This window comes from Takifugu flavidus, chromosome 8 (assembly GCF_003711565.1).
Source record: "Takifugu flavidus isolate HTHZ2018 chromosome 8, ASM371156v2, whole genome shotgun sequence".
In the NCBI taxonomy this organism is placed as follows: domain Eukaryota; kingdom Metazoa; phylum Chordata; class Actinopteri; order Tetraodontiformes; family Tetraodontidae; genus Takifugu; species Takifugu flavidus.
The window spans coordinates 13,941,665-13,955,400 of record NC_079527.1 but is presented as its reverse complement, the minus strand read 5'-3'; the positions used below and the strand labels follow the sequence as shown (position 1 = coordinate 13,955,400).

General features: G+C 48.1%; 1 protein-coding gene across 6 annotated transcripts; it reads left to right on the top strand.

Moving 5' to 3' along the window:
• The first annotated feature begins 198 nt into the window (after positions 1 to 198).
• On the top strand, positions 199 to 13,694 carry kdm5c (lysine (K)-specific demethylase 5C). 6 transcript variants are annotated; one of them, XM_057040585.1, is made up of 29 exons: positions 199 to 338; positions 2,092 to 2,239; positions 2,722 to 2,799; positions 2,888 to 3,010; positions 3,103 to 3,273; positions 3,434 to 3,568; positions 5,010 to 5,138; positions 6,554 to 6,677; positions 6,737 to 7,020; positions 7,199 to 7,357; positions 7,446 to 7,565; positions 7,663 to 7,821; positions 7,904 to 8,085; positions 8,207 to 8,369; positions 8,543 to 8,662; positions 8,736 to 8,930; positions 9,005 to 9,186; positions 9,271 to 9,395; positions 9,469 to 9,613; positions 9,681 to 9,771; positions 9,847 to 10,220; positions 10,313 to 10,451; positions 10,572 to 10,751; positions 11,025 to 11,156; positions 11,248 to 11,997; positions 12,092 to 12,134; positions 12,219 to 12,418; positions 12,504 to 12,689; positions 12,764 to 13,694. In XM_057040585.1, the coding sequence occupies exons 2-29, from the start codon at positions 2,096 to 2,098 to the stop codon at positions 12,776 to 12,778; spliced, it is 4,848 nt and encodes a 1,615-aa protein (XP_056896565.1). In that variant the 5' UTR covers positions 199 to 338; positions 2,092 to 2,095; the 3' UTR covers positions 12,779 to 13,694. The 6 variants fall into 6 exon arrangements, with proteins under 6 accessions (XP_056896565.1, XP_056896569.1, XP_056896566.1 ...); XM_057040586.1 differs by having other exon boundaries at positions 225 to 619; positions 12,770 to 13,694; XM_057040583.1 differs by having other exon boundaries at positions 225 to 619.
• Positions 13,695 to 13,736: the final 42 nt, after the last annotated feature.

The following is a 13,736-nucleotide window of genomic DNA, read 5'->3' as shown; positions in this document are numbered from 1 at the left end:
GACCTGTAAAACTGTCACTATTCCTAAAAATATATTTATTTATTTTTAAAAAAATCACATTAACCACAATTTTTAAAAAAGACTGCACACTTGAGCTTTCTTTGGGAGTGGGGGGGTGCTTACGTAAACTTTAAACACTGCTCTACTTCCTGGTGACGTCATGACGATAATGACAATTACGGGACTTTATTGGCGCATGTGGCGCGTATTCGTACTACTTTCGGGGTGTAAACGTGAGATACGTGGTGCGAAGATGAAGAGGTTGTGCTTCGGTCCTGAGAAAAACTAAGATGGCGTCTCGTCAAGAAAGATAGGGTGGCCTGAAGAGACTGATGATGGTGATCGGAAATTGATTAATAACGAGTAATCGGCAAAGTTCGAGGGTATCGTTTACTGTTAAATGGACTTCGTCCGCCCTTGGTTTGAGCCGGTGTGTCTGACACAGCGAAGTATATGGGAGAAGTGAGCCTGAAAATCGGTCAACTTTGCTAGCAGCGATAGCTAGCCAGCAGGACCGAGCACAGCTGGCCAACCTTAGCTAACCACCAGTCATCACAACAACAGAGGGAAGAGAGCGGCCCCCAGCCCTATCATACCCCGGGACATCGAGGTGTCTTCGGTCAGTCACTGAAATGTAACGAGGCAGTCGAGTTCAAAGGGATTCAGATAGCTGCATGTTTAATTTCGCGCACACACAAGGATGTAAATAATGATATCTGGCTCGTTTTAAGCTAAATCGGGTAACGTAGCTCGCCTCTGTTGCGGTCATGCTGTTGACTTTTTCCTCCTCCAGAACAATTGTTAGCTAACTAATGCTAGTCACCTAAGCCCGGGGGAGGTGATGGGACTGGACCATTGAATGTGTATTACTGGGCTGAAAATGTGGAGGCCTCGATGCTAACATTAGCTGTTAGCGTCGTTAACAATGTCGATCACAGAGAAATGCTCCACACTAACCATGCTAAGATCCACGTAGAGACCTTTTATAACAGTACAAACAATAAACTACGTTTGTTTGCCATCTCCTTTTTCGCATGTGGCTTGAAGGTAAGGTTTGCTTCCAAGCCCAGTAAAGTTACAGATGTCCGTTTTTATGTTATTGAGGCTTCAGCAGGACGTGTTAACAGATACGATCATTTGGTTCCGAAGTTCGCACAATTCCACAGTTTCTCCGTTAAAGCTCATTGTTTGTGCAGCTCTCAGCCCTATTGTGATGCTCTTTAGAGCTCAGGGTTCATGGCCTCCACGCTATTGTTTGTGTCCAGGCCAGGCAAAAAAAGATGAACAGTCACTGTAGGAAATGCTCATTTTAATATTAATATTTTAATATAAAAGCAGCAGTTCCGACCAAATTACTATATATGAAGGTTAATGGCTGGTTGGCCTTGAAACTCACAAAGCTCTTTTTACATTAACACTTGTTTTTGTCTTTTAAAATGTAATGCTATTGTCCTATAAATGTTACAGCAGCACTTCATACTATTTACTTTTAAAAGCTGATACGACAAGAAAGGATGGCGTCTCCTTTGTTATGGCTGAAGGGCCCGTGTTCCTTTAAGAGAAGTCTTCTGCCACGAATTTTGCTCTTGTATTCAGACTTTAGGGTTATTAATAAAATCTAAAATTCTGAGAAGGCGTTGAGGAAGTTTGCCATTCATAGTCGCCCTAATGTGGTCACATTAAAATGTCAGCTTGCCTCTGCCAAAGAGGTTATGTGACAGCTGGCGTTTGACTGGTGGCAAAATAAGTCAGTTACGAACTGCTTCTAATGAAATTGTCAGGTAAATTCTCTTTTCTCTCTTCTGAGGATCATAAGCAGCCTACTCTTTTAGGTACTCTTATAATACTGCCTATACATATATATTTATATATAATGAAGCATTCTTTATCGTTGCTTGACAGGTGTCTGCGCTCCGAGTGTTTTTCTAGGTAAAGACGGCCGCAGTCAAGACAGTTGTTTAACAAGTCAGATGAAGTGCACTTAAAATGTCTCATGGTTTAATTCAATTCAAACTTCCAGTGGCTTTCTGGGGTGCTGCCGTCTGCTCCACGTGGTTGATTCCCTTGTTTTGTCTGTGTTGCTGCTCTCAGGGCAATGGAAGGGGAAGAGTTTGTACCTCCTCCAGAGTGTCCAGTGTTCGAGCCATCATGGGAGGAATTTCAGGATCCTCTGGGCTACATTGCCAAGATTCGTCCAATAGCAGAGAAGTCAGGAATCTGCAAGATTCGGCCTCCGCCGGTGAGTAATTCTGCTTAAACGTTATATGCTCGGCATGATGTAACCCTGAACTTACTGTTCCTGTCTTGAACATATCTCAGCCCTTCATCAGAGAGCGTCTGACAGGAGTGTTGTGTATCTTTTCTCCTCATGTCTTGAGTAAGATCTTAGCAAGAGCCCCAACGCTGGCCATGAAAATTAAGCGGTTTTCCTATTTGAGAACTTGAATCATTCCCAGAAAAACATGTATTCTAATGAAAGTGACACAAATATTTCAGTACACAGCTCTTAAATTCCTCACTCAAACAGAAGCAGAGAACTGAAAGCTATTCGGTTTCCAGAGGCAGATAATCAAAGCGCAGTTCTTTTTGCTCCACAGGCCTCATTTAAAACTCTAATCTTCCCTATTTTAACTTGGGTTTAATTTCCGTGGTTACACGCGTCAGTAGTTTAGGTTTTACTGCAAAGGTTCACATATTTACAAGCAGCTTTCTTCAAAACAGGACTGGCAGCCGCCGTTTTCAGTGGAGCTGGATAGCTTTCGTTTTACGCCCCGCATCCAGAGGCTTAATGAGTTGGAGGTAATTTGTTTTCCCTCTGGGAAGCTCATACCTGACAGAGCTGAGGTTCACGCTGTCGCTCACGGTTGGTCTTTATGGAACTTCTCAGGCGGAGACCAGAGTGAAGCTCAATTATTTGGACCGCATTGCCAGGTTTTGGGAGATCCAGGCGTCCTCCTTAAAAATCCCACACATCGAAAGGCGCATCCTTGATCTTTTTGGCTTGTCGAAGGTACGTGCTGTTTGATTTCACCTCACCAGTGGGGGAATGTCAACCTTCCTAATCCCATAGCTGATGTGGTTGGTCAAACCTGTGTGTTTCAGGTCGTGGCGGACGAAGGAGGCTTCGAGATGGTGTGTAAGGAGCGGCGCTGGGCCCGCGTGGCGCAGCGGCTGGGCTATCCTCCGGGCAAAAACATCGGCTCTCTGCTGCGCTCGCACTACGAGAGGATCATCTACCCGTTTGAGATGTTCCACTCTGGTGCTAGCCTCCCGGTAGCATTCCACACATTCCACCTTCTGTATCCAACTTTACCCAAACCACACCAGATCTTGTCAACATGATGCGTAGAAGAGGCTTTTCACCCTGCTGTGGTCGCTGTAGTGAAAGAAGCCTGCTTGGTGTTGTCCTAACGTCGTTTTCTTATTCTTTTAGCACTGCAAGCCCAAGCACTATGACGGCGAGGATGTCGATAAAGAGTACAAGCCCCACTCCATCCCCCTGCGACAGTCGGTGCAGCCGTCCAAAATGAGCAGTTACGGACGCAGAGCGAATCGCTGCCAGCCCGACGTGAGTGGCAGCACCCATCATTTAGTATGAGAAACACCCCCGCGACCCCCACACCTCCACCCACTCGGAGGAGGGAATCTGAGTCCAGCAACTGTTTACGTGGCAGTTTCTGTTTTTCTTTTTCATGGGTCTTTACACGCAGATATAAACAGGTTTGCCACGTTTGTGCTGTTATTAAAAATATATTCTCTCATTAATCTCCCCGTTTGGAGTCAACCTGTGGTCAGTTCAATTGATCGGACTTGATTTGAAGAGACACTCGCCCCTCAATATCTGGTCAAAATAACTGCCCCCAGACCGTAGAGATGCAATGTTTGGGGGCACAAAATGCTCAGGACTTCAGACTGGGCTGGAATTTCCCCTTCCAACAAGGCAAAGACTAATCTAGAGGAGATTAGACACAAGTCTGGGTGTTTTGGAGAGCTGGGTGTTGATTAATGAGAAAATAACTGATCATCTAAACTAAAAGGCTCTAATAAAGTAGAGCGAAAGGCTCATCCAGTAAATGTGCACACTAGAGGTGCCTTTTTTACGAAAGGGTGTAAATCTTTGATGATCTGAGGTGGCTGTTGTGCGTCCCCGTGTAGCGGTTCACTGTCTACGTCCTGCTGATCATCCAAATAACAACAGCTTACATTTTAAAGGGCTGGCAAAATGTCAAGCAAAGGCCAGCGGTGTGTTGGATGATAGTGCTGGAGCGCGCCATGCTGTCATGTCCAGTGTTCCCGTGTGTGGCCCCCCTGCCTCCGTTACAGCATCTAAAGATGTGATGCAGCACTCAGCGCATCTCCGCTTGCTCCCTGTCATCCTGCCAGACCTCTGCTGCTCACCTGCACTGTGGCTTTCTGCTCTTTTGTCTCCCCGCCGTCTTTCACCTCACGGGTGAACTCGCCCTTTTCTTTATCATTACACCTCATTTTCAGCGACGTTGCCACTGCCTACGTGCATTTTTTCCCCATCCTGTTACCGTGTGCTTGATATCTGCGAGCGGCTAATCACGAATGACCCCTACCTTTGCCACCAAGTTGGCATTGACTGTTTCCTTAGCGAGCTAGCCTGTGGATGCTAGTTTTGGTAATTCACTGTGCTTGAGAATGGCTTCTTTGTTTTCATTCATTAAAATGGAAATAATAGCACAACATGCAGACATATTAAGGATGATCCATTAACTGGGTCTACCCAGCACTGGACATTTACATGGTTATTTTCTAGGTAAAAAAAGTAAAGTCGACATATTTTAGTGTTTATTAACCATGAAAATGAATAGCTGGTTTCTAAACTTGCACTAATTTCCACCTGGTGCCAGCTGGAGAATAAATCTGGTGCATCTTCTGGCCAGTTTAGGTTGGAACTGTCCTAAAATGCTGGACTTTTAATTGGTCCAGTTCTGTGACCCAGTCAAGATTTTTTTACTCTGACTACTGGCTTTGTCCTTTTCCAGACTCTCCCTTCCCTCATTTCCTTCCCCCCTCTTGTCTTAGTTTATTGTTCCTCTTATTGTCTCCCCTTGCAGGGTCCAGAGGATCTGGCCCCCCATCCTCTCACCACTGGCTCTCAACACATCTCTGCGGTACTGCCTCTCGAGCATATGAGTTCTCCCCTGCCTCTTTTCTTAGACCTTTCATCTGAAGATGTGTAGATGTTGGCATTATTTTAACTAACCACCTAAACATTCTCATAACTCATTAACTTCAAGGTTGGCAGTCCATAATTGGATCACATGGCAGCTGCAGGGTTTTTGTTGCATGGAAATTCATCATAATTTCAAAGTCTACAGGACTTTGAGGTTGATTTTTCTAATGTGGTTCATTTTTTTAACACATTTTTTGCTTCAAAAAACGCCCGTAGTGCCATATCGGACAAAGTTGTTTGGTCTGGGAATGTTGAATAACCTCAATTTGACCTCGACTCTGCGTGAAGAATGGTTTCCTCATGGTTTCACGTGTCCTTAATGGCGCAGGTCACCCTACATTTACGCCACCAGCTCCAGTTCCAAGTTCTTTTCTTGAAGAGCTGAGTTTCTGTGCTCTAGCTGTCTTACCTATATTTGCTCTCTGGATGTTCTCTGCTTGCTTTGCTGTGTGGGCTGTCTTGGCTCCTGTGCTCTTCTGCTCTTTCTGCTCAGCGTGCCACAGCAGCTCACTGTTGGCTGACTGCATGCGTCCTTTGGAGTGCGCTTGTACTGAAGACGCTGCCAGCTTTTCAGATTGATTTAAGAGCACCGTGTTCTGGCGATTGACTGCAGTGGACAGTCGACGCCACCAAAAAGCTGAACAAACGAGTTGTTGGCCTTTCAAGAACAATCAGGGAACCAACAGGGGGAATTACGTTAGAAGCTATGTAATCTGTTATGGATTTGTTTCTAGCGATTGTTCTATTTTTGTTGAAATGTAGCATTTTGTTCAATGTTGCAAGGGATCGGTAGGACTGACGAGACACAGACGCACAGTTGAAGTCGCCACCGATGGCTCGTAGATTATTTGATCCAAAAATGTCTATTTTCATGCTTTCATCCAATCATGCTACTAATGCTCTGGACCAGCCTGTAGCTGTTCAGAGATGTGGTCAGGCCGTGCATTCACTACTTCTGCACTGCACGCTACAAAAAGCTTATGCAAATGTGAAAAAGGGGCTTTATTTCAAGCAGGAACTGACTTCATCAGCAAGGTGTTTGTTTTCTGATCAGTGTGGAAACTCTAAGCAGGTTTTTCTCTTGATGTAGATTTTTGGACAACCCAAAAGTTAAAAGCAACACTAAGCAATAAAGATTTGAACTGTTTAGTGTGTTTGATGGTTGTGTGGTCTAGTGGTGGGTCTCTGACTGTGAGGTGGGCTAACTTCCTGACTTTCTAACCCAGTATGATTCCCTTTTGTGACACCTTGCTGTCGTAACTGTTCTCCTTTGGTGTAGACTCCTGCTTTGCTCTGTGTTTTTGTAGCGTGTCGGTTCATGAATTTATAACAAAAGTCTCCTCTTTTCCACAGCCTGAACCTACAGAAGAAGACATAGAGAAGAACCCAGAACTGAAGAAACTCCAGATCTACGGGGCAGGACCAAAGATGATGGGACTGGGACTGGTTGCCAGACACAAAGGCATCAAGAAAAAAGGTAGGCGCAACTTTCAACTGACCTGTTCACCTCATGAAAGCATCTTGCTTTTCTTTCAGATGAGCTGCCTCAAACTGTAACCATCAAGGAGAACGATTCCCCAGCTCCAGGTGACACATCAGTCAAAGTGGAGCCTTCGGACTCTCTGGAGAGCCAGGTCGATGGGGGGACATCTAGTCCCCTACTGCCGCCTCCTAGCGTCATAATGAAGTCAGAGGTGAAGAAAGAAGAACCGGGGGAAGAGAATGGAAAAGAAAACGAAGAGGAGGAGGAGGATGATTCAGATAGGCCGTTTAGCAAGATGACGATGAGGCTCCGACGCAACATCAGCAATCCCCAATGTGTAAGTTGACAAAAGGAAATTGTCAAAGCACCCGTACAGGCCTGTAATTAGTGCTTTGTGCTGCTTATTCACTGTTGCCTTTCTGATACAAACATCTGATTTATTTTGTCATATTCCACGTGTTGAGTGTTTCTGTTTTAAAGAGTGAGCCTGCTGTCTTCTTCTCTCCCTGATGTAGGTGGACTCCTTTGTGTGTCGGATGTGTGGTCGAGGGGAGGATGATGAGAAGCTGTTGCTCTGCGATGGTTGTGAGGATAATTACCACACCTACTGTTTACTACCCGCCCTGACTGATCTTCCCAAAGGAAACTGGCGATGCCCCAAGTGCGTCGCGGAGGTGAGGACCTTTTTTTTTTTTAATTGTGCTTTCATTGTAGAAGATATCCTCTTGAATTCAAATGTTTTTTTATTTCCAAACATCTCAGGAATGTAAGAAACCCGCAGAGGCTTTTGGCTTTGAGCAGGCCACGCGAGAGTATTCCCTTCAGAGCTTTGGGGAAATGGCGGATGCTTTCAAAGCGGATTATTTCAACATGCCAGTCCACGTAAGAGCACCGAGAGTGGAGCGTGTTGGTTGTGAAGCCAGCCTGTGCTGCGATGGTCGCTAACGTTGCAATACAAACTGCTGTGTGTTTGGTGTAGATGGTTCCCACTGAGCTGGTGGAGAGAGAATTCTGGAGGTTGGTCAGCAGCATCGAGGAAGACGTGACTGTTGAATACGGAGCAGATATACACTCCAAAGATTTCGGAAGTGGCTTCCCGATGAACAATGGCAAAAGGAATCTGACAAAAGAAGAGGAGGTGCGCTGCCATCAGACATTTATTGCTCGAGAAATCCAAAGTCACTAAAGATTGGTAACGGAAACGCTGTTTTCTTGGTCAGGATTATGCCCGCAGTGGCTGGAACCTGAACGTGATGCCTCTGCTGGAGCAGTCGCTCCTTTGCCACATTAATGGAGACATCTCTGGGATGAAGGTCCCCTGGCTTTATGTGGGAATGGTGTTTTCAGCTTTCTGCTGGCATATTGAGGATCATTGGAGCTACTCCATCAATTACCTGCACTGGTACAGAGTCCCATCTGCATGATAAGCTGCTTGGATAGTAAATGTCATATTGTTGTGTAATGAGGATGTCATGTGAGTAAATAAGACAAACCTGTCTTCTGGAATGTTCCATAACCGCCAGGGGTGAACCTAAAACCTGGTACGGGGTTCCTTCTGTGGCGGCCGAACGACTGGAGGACGTGATGAAGAAGTTGACGCCAGAGCTGTTTGAGTTCCAGCCTGACCTCCTGCACCAGCTGGTCACCATAATGAACCCCAACATCCTCATGGCTCATGGTGTCCCGGTCAGTCTTCCTCAGTATCGTCAGTGAAACCTTGTGGTGCAAAAGTCACGTGGACCCTCGGAGTCAGTTGTTTCTTTTAGTTTGTTGTGCTACTCGTCTGTCAGCTCGTAGACGGAGTCTGACCAGGTTTGTTGTCGACTTCCCTTCGTCTCATCACTGCTTCTCGTTGGCAGGTTGTTCGTACCAATCAGTGCGCCGGGGAGTTTGTCATCACCTTCCCCAGAGCCTACCACAGCGGCTTCAATCAGGGATATAACTTTGCTGAAGCTGTGAATTTCTGCACAGCGGACTGGGTACGTCCTAAATTGGGATTTCACACGTTTGCAGTGCAGCACGATCAGAGTCTGATGCCTGTCCACCCCTCAGCTGCCTATTGGCCGTTCCTGCATCGAGCACTACCGACGTTTAAGGAGGTACTGCGTGTTTTCCCACGAGGAGCTCACCTGCAAAATGGCGGCCAGTCCAGAGAAACTAGACCTGAACCTGGCGGCAGCTACTCATCGGGAGATGTTCATCATTGTTCAGGAGGAGAGGAAGCTGCGGAAGGCTCTCATGGAAAGGGTGAGAGGCCACATTTAGGTCTTCAAGTCTCATTAGAATGAAGTGCATTAAGACCCCAAAACTTGTGCCTGCAGGGCATCAGTGAAGCAGAGCGCGAGGCGTTTGAGCTGCTGCCTGATGATGAGAGGCAGTGCGATAAATGTAAGACCACCTGTTTCCTCTCTGCGCTGGCCTGCTCCAACTGCTCCGAGCGTCTGGTGTGTCTCTATCACACTCAGGATCTGTGCAACTGCCCCACTGATAAACTCTACCTCAGGTATTTATCCCTCATGTTGATGTGTGTGTGCTTTCAGATGAGTCGAATCAGTGTTCATTTTTATTCCTTTTTGTGTTTCTGCAGGTACAGATATACCCTGGATGAGTTATTAGGCATGTTACACAGACTAAAGGTTCGGTCGGAATCTTTTGATCTCTGGGCCAACAAAGTAAAAGAGGCACTTGAACAAGAGGAGGGAAATAAGATAGGTGGGGGATCAATCTCCTGAGGTTTGTGTCAAGCCAAAGTTTATGGTTTTAAACATCAAATCTTTGACTGCAGTCATTAAAGACTTGGAGATTCTGAAAAATGAAGCGGCAGAAAAGAAGTTCCCCGACAACGAGCTTCTGCGGAGACTCAGTGGTGTTCTGAAGGACATTGAACACTGTCACAGGGCAAGCACTGAACTCCTCAGTCATTCGACAAGGTACGACAGCACCTCAGGCATGAAACCTGTAAGATGCTACATGTTCTGACACGTGATCATCTGTTAGTGAGAAGAAGATGACCTTGGCAGAGCTGCAAGCTTTGATTGAGACGATGAAGAACCTCCCGTGTGTCATGAACCAGTTGGAGGAAGTGCAGGTACGAAGCTTAACTTTGTTAGCTTCAGTGGTTGTGAAGGTGATTTTAAATATAGTTTACCTTCTGGCTCTTAAGGTGGTTCTGCAGACAGTGGAGGAGTTTCAGAGTCAGGCTCAGCAGCTGCTGAGTGACTGGAAGAGGGACTCTCCCCCTGAGCAGTTGGAGATTATGTTGGAAGGAGGAGCTAAGCTGCCTGCTGTCGTGCCAGAGTGCGATTTACTCCAGGGCCTGAAGGAGCAGGGTCACTGGCTGACAGAGGTGAGGCGCACCCTGGGCAGCGAAGGAGGGGAGAGACAGGAAGTGACCTTGGATGTGTTGAGAAACCTGATGGAAGCGGGCTGCAACGTGCCGCAGAGCGTGTCGGTGGAGACGGCCATGGCTGAGCTTCAGGAGTTGCTCACCATTGCAGAACGCTGGGAGGAGAAAGCACAGATCTGCTTGGAGCAAAGGTCGGTTCAATGGAATTTCCTCTGTAACGGTTTCCCAACTTGTCCGGTCGGCACGGTGCCAAACGTTTCCCATTGTGTTCTCGTCCCGCCAGGCAAAAGCATCCTCTTTCCACCCTGGATGCAATAGTAAATGAGGCCCAGCTTATTCCGGTCAAGCTCCCCAACATCTCGGCCCTGCAGGGTTGCCTCACGCGAGCGCGGGCTTGGGCAACAGACCTCGAGGAGATCCAGGTCATTTAATTTGCCTTTCAGTCCATGTCCCATTTTATTACTTTTGCTTAAGTAAATTAAAATCACGAAGACGTTCACAGCCTTAAAGGATCACGTAGATAATTATTTTGCTCTGCGCAGAACGGCGAGCATTACCCATGTCTGGATGACCTGGAGGGGCTGGTTGCTATTGGGAGGGACTTACCCGTCTACATGGAGGAGCTGAGGCAGCTTGAACTCCAGGTTGCCAGCGCTCACTCCTGGAAGGACAAGGCCAGCAAGACCTTCCTGAAGAAAAGCAGCCCGCACAGTCTGTTGGAGGTGGGCAGCGAGTATTCGGTGATGTCGGTACACGCATGAAGGCGTATTTCCCTGAAACGCTGTAGGGAACTCTTGGTAAAGTTAACAGCATGGCAGGAGGCACAGACTGTGACCCTGGCACTAACCAACCTTCTGGAATCTGCCCCGTGTAATTTGGACTTGCATTGAAGGGAACAATGAAAAACATTTCCCCCCCCCCAAAAAAGAACATTTGGAGACGTTGAAAAAGACATGGCAGTGTTAATTTATGCAAATTCCATTGGTGCCCTACAGGTATTATGTCCATGTGCAAAAAGAAAAGAGAGGCGAGATGAGACGGAGCCACTGGATGATGAGTCCTTAGATGACTCTGATAACAACACTCTGGGCCTCTCTGCACAGGACCTGAGGGATCCTGCTGCGATAGTGAGTTTAAGAAGCATGCCTTGTTTAGCTCGAGTAACGTTTTGAACCTGAAGGCAGGATATAGAAGCGTGTCCTGTGCGCCTTTCTCCAGGTGATGGCTTTTAAGGAGGGGGAGCACCAGGAGAAGGAGGCACTACTGAAGCTCCAGAAACTGAATCTGCTTAAATCAGGTCTTAACACTGCTGGTTACAAGGACGCCAAGGACAATGGGAGGTGGGAGGAAGCCATGGAGACGGACTCGTCCAGCCACTCGGAGAACTCTGTAAGAGAGAACGGCAGCAGTAACCACGGCCGCAGCGGCGCCCCGCCCCAGTCGGTGTGCGTGTGCAGCGGTCAGCCTCGCACTCCTCAGCTTCGCTGCCACCTGTGTAAAGACTGGTTCCACGGGGGCTGCGTCCCTTTCCCCTCCCTGCTCCCCGCCTCCGGACCGCCGCTCAACCCCCTCTGCTGGTGGGACTGGGACTCGCGGTTCTTGTGTCCGCGGTGCCAGCGCTCGCGGCGACCGCGCCTGGAGACTATCCTGGCGCTGCTCGTAGCCCTGCAGAGGCTCCCGGTCCGTCTGCCCGAAGGAGAGGCGCTGCAGTGTCTGACGGAGCGGGCCATCACCTGGCAGGGCCGGGCCAAGGAGGCCCTGGAGACGCCCGAGCTGCAGCGGGCCCTCGCCAGGCTGCAGGAACTCAAAGACACTCTCAGGTGTGAGAAAGAGGAGGCCAGGAGGGGGACGGAAGAGAGTTCTGTCATTGTTCTGTCAGACTCGGAGGGCGGGGAGGGAGAAGACGGCGTCATCGACCTGACGGACGAGTCGCCCAAGAAGAGCAGCAAGGAGCGCGACGGCACTCAGGTGGGCGTCTGGTTCGGCTCCGCCGAGGTCACCGTTGATTGGGTGACGGGGTTTTCCTGACTCGTCTCATACAATGTTGCTCCTTTGTCCACAGGCCGAATGCGAAAATGGCATCAGCAAGAAGTCGAACGTCCCCGGTGAGGTTTTAAACGGCTGTTTTACAGTAACTACGGGCACCATCGCCGGGCCTGACGCACTTTTCTCCGCCCCTCCCTCCTCAGGTGTGGGGGGGCTGCAGTCTCTGCTGCCCTCGCTGAAGGGCCAGGTTGTCGAGCTCTCGGCAGCCACCAGGACTCACCTGGAGGAGCTCCTGCTGGAGGGAGATCTGCTGGAGGTGTCCTTGGACCAGACATTCCTCATCCACAGAGTCTTACAGGCAGCTTCCCCCCCCCCCAGAGAGACGCTGCGCACTCTAATCCAGGTCAGACACAGGGACGCGTGCAGCATTTGGGCTCATCTCAACCCTCCTCGTGTCTTTAAGCGGCACTTTTGTGTTTGTGCCACAGATTGAGCTCGAAGAACAGAGGCGGAGCAGCCGCGGTCGATCCAAGGACAAACGCAAGCGGAAGAGCCACAGGAACGACTGCGGGGAGAAGGGGGCGCAGCGGTCCCCGCAGGCCTCCGAGTCCAAGAAGACCTGTCCCACCAGCCACAGCCACTCCGTTCCCCTCCCCGTCGCCCCCCACCCAGAGGTAACCCCCCCTCCTCTCGTCTGTTAAATCAGCCCAACGAGCTTCACACCTCGGGCTGATTCCGGTTTTTTTAGTCACAGGTTTTGTGATAAAGTCCAATCCAGGGAACGAGGTGTTGCGTGCCAGAAGACAGTGTCACCTAATAGATGCAGGACATCCACCCATCAACGCCCCCCCTGTATGCTCCCCCCCCCCCCCCCCACCTGTCACTCAGACACTATAACAGACTCCTTTTCTGCACTCCATCGTCTCAGCTGCGTCAGGCACCATGGTTGTTTTCAGACTCCCAAACTTTATTCATCACCTCTCCTGGACTCATCATTTCCTGTATAATATGAAGACGCCGTCGTGGGACGCGCCTGCAGAGGTCAGAGGTCAGTCAGTATGAAATGTTTATCCCAAATGTATTAAATGGTAGTTGAGTCCAGCCTGTCGGAGACAGTCGCCGTTTAAGTTCGCGTGGGGCCACTCGAGGGTGCGTAAACTTTGGGTTTATTGGGAACGTTGTGTTTGGGCCTGAAGCCCGAGTTGGGCTTCGACAGCAGCACCATTTGTATTTTTTTATTTTTATTGGGCTTTTCTTTTTTTGAGGGGAAATGCATTTTGACTAAACTGAGAACATTTTGGGAAGTGTTAAAAACAGACATTCATGTTTTTGGTGCTACTTTCCCAAAATGATTACGTACCTCTTGACTCCCCCCCCACCCCCCTTAAGTTGTTTTTTTTCTTCAAACAACCATTTTATTCCTTTTTTCCCTCCCTCTTTCCTTCAGTTTTCCCTTTCAAAACTTCAAAAGGTAACTTCACTGTAATTCACTTTGTCAGTTTATTTTGTTTCCTGGGTTCAGATTCTATTATTATTATTATTATTGTTATTATCACTATATTATTGATATTTCAGACACTCAGCTGTTGTGAGTTTGTGTATAAACCTTTCATTTGAATGTTGCCTATGTTTCTTTTCACTCTTGTTAGAAAAAATAAAGGTTTAGAATTGTTTAGGAAGCGCCGACTCGTCATTTCCTCTCCCCACACAAAAGGGCAGAC